The sequence below is a fragment of the Panthera leo genome, chromosome B4 (assembly GCF_018350215.1).
Source record: "Panthera leo isolate Ple1 chromosome B4, P.leo_Ple1_pat1.1, whole genome shotgun sequence".
Taxonomy (NCBI): Eukaryota; Metazoa; Chordata; class Mammalia; order Carnivora; family Felidae; genus Panthera; species Panthera leo.
The window spans coordinates 583,694-592,156 of NC_056685.1; the positions used below are offsets into that span (position 1 = coordinate 583,694).

The window sequence follows — 8,463 nt, forward strand, 5'->3', positions numbered from 1 at the left end:
AGGGATTATTAACATTAAAAACCCCAATTGGGTCCAGAAGAAAGGAGTGCACTTTACGTGTGTTCGGAGGACAAACACTGGTGTCTCCGGCATGCTGACTCCTACTTTCTTACCCCACACCGGCTGGGGTTCCCAGAGTCTCCTCTTTGAGAGCGCTATTTATTATCATCACCAGCAAACGGAAGCAATTACTTCTTTTGAGACATGACAAGTTTTTGACCCTCTTAGCAGAAAAGAACAGAGCACTGGTAACAATAGGTCATCTCTGAATGGCAAGAAGGAAGGAAGGAAGGAAGGAAGGGAGGAAAGAAGGGAGGGAGGGAGGGAAAGAAAGAAAGAAAGAAAGAAAAGAAAAGAAGGAAAGAGAAAGAAAGAAAAGAAATTACACAAAAGAAGGAAGAATAGAGAGAAAGAAAGAGAAGGAAGGAAAGAAAATCACAAAAAACTCAAGTTGGAGACCTTGACAGCAGAGGTGGAGAAGGAGAAAGCGAAGCATCAGGGGAGCGCCAACCCTGTAAAGCGTCCAGAAATCCACCGCGGCGCCCACGGCGCATGTTACAACAGATCAAACGTCCCCCGCTCCCAGGGTCAACAGCGATACGCAAAACCAAGTCAAGTACCTGCAGCCAAGAATTTGATTCTTCTTCAGCATGCTTGAGCGATTATGACAAGGACTGGAAATGAGCTTAATAATATAGGATTTGAACTAGTGAGTCAGCCTATAGATATAGGCCATCAAAACGAAGATTATTCAACACATTCTCTTTACCATCCAGAAGAATACAACTCATCCCATAAATCACTGCTTAAAAAAAAAAAAAAAAAAAAACCAGCTCTAAAAAAAGCGACAACCCATGTGAAAACGGCTGGGATGAGGAAGAGGCAGAGAGTGACTCATAACATCCAACAGCTTGTAGCCTCCAAACCATAACAAGAGTATAAAACCAGTGGGCCCAGTATAAAACAAAATAGAGTCATTGTTACCGCTTTGACCTCATAAAGCTCAGATCTAGGCGTAACTACAGCGCTGCAAATATGTTATGAGCACTCAGAACAATTTTACAGGTCTATGCCTTTAATGTGTGCGTGTTTACTCTTCCAGCTTCCGGGCTAAATCTGACATCTATATTTATTCATCGAGAAAAGAACACTCAAATTTAACTATTTTCCTAACTCTGAAGAACTCTTATAATTTAAATCCACACATTTCAAATCCCACACATATCAACGCTGCCATTTTGTAAATATTTTTTTTTAAATACAGGTAACAATATTGTGGGTTTATCATGCCAAGCATTCCATTTCATTCACCACAATACTTATAGCTATTTGACAACTTTGAGGCAGATGTAACAAAGTAAACAAATTCTGTTACCAAATTTGAGGTCTGATTCAGGGTGGGGTCCACGTGGCCTCACAGCTGTCATTTCCCCACTCTGGGGACCCCTCCCTTCCTCTCCTCCAATGACAACAAATTATCAATGAGCGCCTGAAGGAAAACAGTTTTTCCACACACTTGTTCTGAAGAGTCAACTATATCCTTTCAATGAGGGTAACGTACACAAAGTGTGGGTCGCATTAGAGATGGCCGGGCCTCACAGCTTTGGAGGGTGGTCCTAAGGTGTCAGCCAGGGCAGAGCCCTGAAGTCTGTAGAGCGGGGCCTCCGAGAACACAGGGGTAGGACTCGAGTTCCAGAGCTAAGTGCCTCTCTTATCTTGTGCCCAACGGCCCCGAAAATGCCACACTGAAAGTCAACAAACATTCCGACTGGCCATCCCTTTCAGATTTTATTCTTTGGTGACAGGAATGTGCATATGAACTGCTCGCCCGCAATTACTTAAAAAAAAAAAAAAAAAGTCATTGGCCCCTTGACCGACACAAAGAACCGTCGTCGTTAGATTACCTTTCACTTGCCTCCTTAGGTAGCCACTCACTAAGAAAGTGTCCCACCAGACTCTGCTCCAGATCCTAACAGGTAAAGTAATTTGGTGTATTAATTAGCAAAGCAGAGCATGAACTGAGTAACCCCATAAGCAAAAATTAGGAAGTGAGCAAAGTAACAACAACCACAAAATGTAGAACGTGGATTTCTTAAAACCTGCTCTTCTACAAACACCAACCAATTTTCACAGGCTGTATCGGGAGGTGGTTTCCCTAAGTTCTACCAAAATAAGAATTCAGCCAGTCCTGGGGGAGAGAAGGCCTCCATCTGTGGCAAGCGCAGGGTACACACAGACCGGGACACAACCATCAGGGAACACACAAACGTATTGCTACATTTCGATCAACAACTGAAAATTTTTTTAAGACCTGAGTCTTTTTTAAGTTTTCCGTTTCTTCTCTACTTTTCTTGGTGTTTCCATTTAAAGTTTTTCCTTAAGCCAAAATGAAATTATTTGGGGGCCTTCTTAAAGCCAAATAGGAAAAACGCACCATTCCAAAAGGTGAGATGTCGCGAAGGGGAGGGAAGAGGAAATGATTGAGGGGAGAGGAGCCTCGGCCGGTCACCCCACCTGGTGCCCTGCAGCCAGCCAGCTCACCGGCATCTCCCCTGCAGGCCCGTGTTTGAGCAGACAGACACGGCCCACACCCACGACTCTACCCAGACATGTGGACCAGAGGCTGTCAGTGCCCCGAGGAGGGGCCGCCTGCCACATCTCCCCACAGAAAACTCCTGCACTTTGCTGACGATGCCGTTCTACAGTGAGAGGCTTTCCCCAGCGAGGGAGGCACAGGGTAGTCACACACAGCGGAAAGAAAAAAGGAGGCAACCAGCAGAGCAGGACGGAAAAATCGGAGTTCTGAAGCTTGAGAAGTCAATCTGCAACCCTTTAACAGTGACCCTAGAAAACAACACAGCACCAGCATCCGTAACAACGCCCAGCAGACAGCACAAACCCATACTGCACCGGTGCAGAGAAGTCCACACCAAGACTCCCATTAGGGGCTGGCAGGCCATACAGGAACGTGTTTCTTCAATCTCTATACACATTGTTTTCCACCCTCCTCAGCAGGAACCGAGCACTGGAGATTGCACGTGTTTCCATAATATTTTCTGATATTACAATAAAATGATGAAGACTAACTCACAGAATTCTCTCCACATGAATCATGACCGAGGGTTAAATGTGATCAGAGTTGTTTGAACGTTTCACTTTGCAAGCGGATGTGCTGAGGGAGTTTTAAGTTCCACGATGTAAAAAGACAGATTTCTGACCCTTCCAATCTTTGGCTTCTCTGATGCAATACTGAAAAACAAGTTGATTCACCAATTTAAGCCAGGAACAACTACTCTATGTGGTTACAAGACCCGAAATTCCAAAGAAGACTCCACCAGTTCAGCATGAACAAAGCAAGCCAAACACGACACGGCTAACGAGCCAGGGCAGAGGGGGTAGGGCTGGACAGGTCAGTGCGCCAACCCTCTTGTTTCATTCTTCAGTGTTCAGGCCAAGTCTCACAAGGCTTACACAGAAAGACAATAATGTACTTCCCATATGCAGACACATACCCCTCTCTCCGCCCTGACACCCAATGGGAAGTTGACGAAGCCCCTTTGAAAAACCTGTACAGACAGAAGGTGTTCACGGAGAATCAGACTGAGCAACCCTTGGTCTAAAGTGTTTTTGCCACCCTCTGGTCAGCGGGAACAAGAGTGATGGCTGGTGACAGGTGAGTGTCATCTAACAGGTAAGCGTGCCCCCAGGTTCGGGTGCCTAAGCCACAGCCCCGTGCAGCACGGGGCCAGGACACATGTCCTCAGCACTGTCCCAGACTCGAGGAGCAAACGCAAGCTGATGTCCAGGCTGACGGGGGAGGTGGAGCAATCCTGTGGAGCTCAGACGGCTTCCCACTTTGCCAACACAGATGCGGTACCGACACAAAATGTCAGGGGAACGCAGACACAGCAAAAGCGTGTGGGGGTAAAGCACGAATGTCAGGGTCCCATAAGGAATACTGAGCGGGGCAAACATGACTAGGGCCGGGGGGGGGGGTGCCTCAAAGTGGGGCGAACCCCATCTAAAAACACTGACAAAATCGCAGAACTTGGGCAAATACTTTCCAGTGGAGACTCCATCCGTTCAAGCAATCTGCCCACACCGCACACTTTATCCACCAGTTTGAGTCTAAATACTGTTCTCAGCAGGCTACTCCTCGTGTGCCCTGCCTTGGGGTCCTGGGAGGCACTAGCAAAGCCCTCTCGCCTTCCAGCAGCCAGAATAGTGTCTGCTGAGCACACACAGTCCAGGAAACAGCCTCCTCTCCTCCCACGGGGCTGCTTCACATTACAGAACATTACAGTGCCCTGCAGAACCCCAAGTTTGAAACAGAAAAATAGAAAGGCGTCCAGTGCCTGTAACCCTGAAAAGGCAGTTAACACGACACCACAGCCCCCACGCCAATCCCTCCCTTGCCCTGAACGTGTTAAAAAGGAAAACATAAAGTCAACATTAGCTCCTCCCTGCCGATGAAAATTGGCACGAGTGAACGTGCGTTCTGGCTCCCCGCCCTAACAGAACCGTTACACACGCGCGCACACACTCACACACACAAAAGTTCACCAGGCCGAAGGGCCCCAAATGTAAATTCAAAGCCGGCCGGCCTGTCCCCACCCCACATCATGGGGTGGCCTCTGCAGGGCGAGCCGGGGACACGAAATACATATTAAACACTTCACATTTCGGAACTTTGGTGGTTCCTTTCTTGAGAGGCCGCAAAACGCGACCTAAACTTATGACAGTTGAGCACATGACCCCGCCACTAAGAGCAGATGAGAAGCCGCATCTAACACTCCGTGCGGTCCCTGTAGCAAATCTGTCACCAGTGTGGATGTGCGAGATGAGCGCGCGACAGCAGAGCTGCTGCGGGGGGGTTGTGGGGGGGGGGGCCGGCCGCGGCCCCCGCCCTGCCCAGCACGACACACGGAACAATAGTGCGCGCCCCGCGCCGCCTCCAGCCCCCAAGTGCAACGCCAAGTTTCGCGTTAGAACCAGGCCGGCCGGCACCCCAGGCCGCGCGACGCGGACGTGTCCCCAGCGCCGGCCGCGGGGCGAGCGCACGGACGCGCACCAAGGACACGGCTCCCCGCCAGGCGGGCGACCCGCGGCCCAGGTTCCCCCCCCACACGGCTCAGCCCCCCCCCCCGCCCCCCGCGCCCCGCGCCCCGCGCCCCCCGTCCCCGCCCCAGGCCCCGCCGCAGCGCGGACACCCGCAGGCACCCGCAGCGCAGGGGACCCGGGCCCGGGGCGGGAACAGGGCCGCGCGCACCCCCGCCCGCCGCCCCCCGCCCGCTCCCCCCCGCCCGCCGCCCGCCGCCCCGTCCTCCCCCCCCGCGCCCCGGCCCCCCCCCGCGCCCCCGCGCCCGCGCGGCCCGGCCGGGCCTGTTACCTTCCGACAGCTCGAGCTCCAGCTCGGCCAGCCGCGCCCGCACCTCCAGCGGCAGCGCCGTACCCTCCAGGCCGCGGTCCGCCATGCTCGCGGCGCCCCCGCCCCGGCCGCCTCCCTTTGTTCGCAGGCCGCGGTCTGGCCGCTCCTCGCGCCCCGCGGACCCGCACCGAGCGGCAGGCCGGGCGCGGCGCAGCGAGCGCTCCTCCCCCGGCGCCTCCTCGGCGCGGCCCCGCCACGCGGCCTCGCGCCCGCGCCCCCGCCCGGCCCCCCGAGCGCGCCCCCGGACCCGCCGCTGCTCCGGGGCGCGCTGGCGGCGGGGGCGCGCTCGGGGGCGGGGCGGGGGCCCGGGGCGCGCGGGGAATGCGGCCCGGGCGGGGGGCGCGCGGGGGTGGGGGGAGGGGTGGGGGGGAGGGACGCTCGGGGTCCGGGCGGGGGCGCGCGGGGGTGAGGATGGGGAACGAGTGTGGGGGTCGCCCAGGAACGAGAAGCGGGGGGGGTCGCTCGGGGGGCTGGGCGGGGGGCGCGCGGGGGCGGGGATAGGGAACGAGTGGGGGGGGCGCGCTCGGGGACCGGTGCGGGGGGGGGGGGGGGCGCGCGGGGGCGGAGATGGGGAATGAGTGTGGGGGTCGCCCAGGAACGGCGAGGGGGAGCGCTCGGGGGGAGCTGGGCGGAGGGCGCGCGGGAGCGGGAATAGGGAATGAGTGTGGGGGGGCGTCCGCGAAAGGGGGGCCGCGGGGGCGAAGATGGGGAACGAAGGGGGGCGCCCGGGAAAGGGGGAAAGGCGCTCGGGGGGGCCGGGCTGGGGGCGCGCGGGGGTGGAGATGGGGAAAGAGTGGTGGGGGGCGCCCGGGAATGGGGGGGAGCGCCCTCGGTGGGGGGGGGCCTGGCAGAAGACGGTGATGGGGAACGATTGTGGGGGTAGGGGCGCGCTCGGGGGGCCGGGCGGGGGCCGGGCGGGCGGGGATGGGGAACCGGGGACCGAGAACGAGGACGAGGACGCGCGCGGGGGCTAGGGAGGGGCTGGCGGGGCCGCGTCCGCGGGCGGCAGGGGTGGGGGGTGGTGAGCTTTCGGCCGGGGGCGCGCACCGGGGGATGAGGCGGGGGCGCGGGGATGAGCGCGAGGCCGCGCGCGGGAGGTGGGTCGGGCCGGACGGGCCGGCGCAGCGCGCGCTCCGGGGGCGCGCTCGGGGGCGCGGGGCGCGCGCACCGGCCCAGCCCCGCCTCCGCCTCCTCCCGGCTTAAGACAAAAATGCCTGCTGGAGCCCGGGCCTAACGTGCAGTTAACACTGAAGTGTTCTGGGTCTTAGCTGAACGATTTTCTGTGGATCCTTGGGGGTGAGGGTGTAATGACAGTGCGGCCGTGGACTAGGCGCTAGATGCCAAGTTCCTAATTCTGGATCCAGAACCTGCCAGCCCGTGCCCTTGGGGTGATCAGCGTCCCAGACTGGGCTCCACTTCCCCACCTGAGGAAAAGAGGAGCGACGGCGTGGCCCAGCCCCCACTTCCCACATCAGCGCCACCAGGCTGTGACCCGGTGGCACATGGTCAGGGGGACCCGGCCGTCCTCAGACCCTCGGCTCCTGTATTTCCCCACGCCCTGGCCACGATGGTCCTGTGACATGGCCCTCGGCCCTTTTCTCTTGCACTCCTTGTATGCTTTCCTCTTGGTGGGTCAGCTCCCACCACATCGGGGTCACCGTGGCACCGCTGATGACCAAGTCTGTGCCTCTGTCCTGATTTTGAGAGGCTCTCTCACACATCCCACTGTCCAACTAAAGAGCCTGCTGAGATGCCCCCATACCCAAACCCCAAAAACCCAAAGTAAGCCAGCTCCTTCTGACTGTTTACTTCCACCGGGAAGAGTCCTGGACACTTCTCTTCCTCAGTCTCCATGCACCCTCTGCTTTCCAGTCCTCTCAAGGCTCTGGCACAAGGACTGAATCAACTGAGCTCATGGTCACTCCTGGTCGCCCCCTGCTGCTCCCCTGAAGCCTTCCCACTCAGTTCGCCTGCGAGTTCGCACTCCACGCTGTGGCTGGGGTTGGCTCCCAGAAGCACACTGCCATTCCTTCCCGGCCCAGGAACGATCTACTGAACACAAGCCCAGCTCTGCCAGACTGGAGACCCTCCGCCACCAGCTCCACCCTGCAGTCCCGGCTGCATCCCACAGGCAGTGCATCCCAAGGAGCTGGTGTGCTCCTCCTCAGGAGGCTTGCTCTTTCTTCTCTTTAGCGCCTTTCTTCATGGTGTGGCTTTCCCTGAGCACCCACTCCCCTGCTCTGCCCACACCCTCCCACATGCATGCCTAACATCAACCCCAGAAAATCTCTTCCTCCTTTGCTGTGCTCCTGAGACTTGCTGCCCTTATCATATTTGACCTTTTTATTTCTCTTCTTCACTGGTGGAGGCCCCTCAACACCAAGGCTTCCTCCTCATCTTTGTCCTTTCCCTTGATGTGGCCGTTGTGACAACTTAGGTGTTGGCTTTTCTCACACAGAGCTGTCTTGCCAGTGGGGAATTGTGAGGGAGCAGCAGATATCTTCAATGACAAGCCTGAGAAGGGTGAACCCCAAACTCCTCTGCTTCATGTTCTACGGGCGTGAGTCCAGTGGACCGTGGGAGCCAACCTGTATACGCCATTCCTGTCCCCTGTTCATGATAGACAGACCACCATGTTGTAGAGAGCCCTGCAGTCCAGTCTGTTCATGCTGCAGGTGGAAGGCTTTACAGAAATAACACTCAGCAGAACTGGGATTCACAGCCCGTCTGCAGAGCAAAGCCCTGGGTCCCTTACAGCAAAGTGGGGCTGTGCCTCAAACAGTAAGTGAGGTCAAGTCAGTGGAGGGCAGGATGATGTCCCAGTAAGACTACAGATTCCCTTCTTAATGCATGGATGGGTCTGGGTCATTCACGTATGACGCTGGAACTCAGGTCAGCTCCAAAGAAGACTACGGTCTGATAGTTCTATTCTGAGTTGATGGCTCTTCGCTTCAGCAGGCTCTTGTGTCCCTACACACACACACACACACACACACACACACACACACACACAAGGGGTGGTGTACACTTGGCTT

The 8,463-nt window shown here is 56.7% G+C and overlaps 1 protein-coding gene across 4 annotated transcripts in view; it reads right to left on the minus strand.

The window, feature by feature from the left end:
• The window catches only part of DIP2C (disco interacting protein 2 homolog C), a 412,233-nt gene extending 406,689 nt beyond the window's left edge, over positions 1–5,544 (minus strand). For all 4 annotated transcript variants that reach the window (XM_042944702.1, XM_042944701.1, XM_042944703.1 and 1 more), the window contains exon 1: positions 5,390–5,544. In XM_042944702.1, the coding sequence (XP_042800636.1) occupies positions 5,390–5,474 (85 nt within the window). In that variant the 5' untranslated portion in view covers positions 5,475–5,544. The remainder of the gene's footprint in view (positions 1–5,389) is intronic.
• Between the last annotated feature and the right edge of the window lie 2,919 nt (positions 5,545–8,463).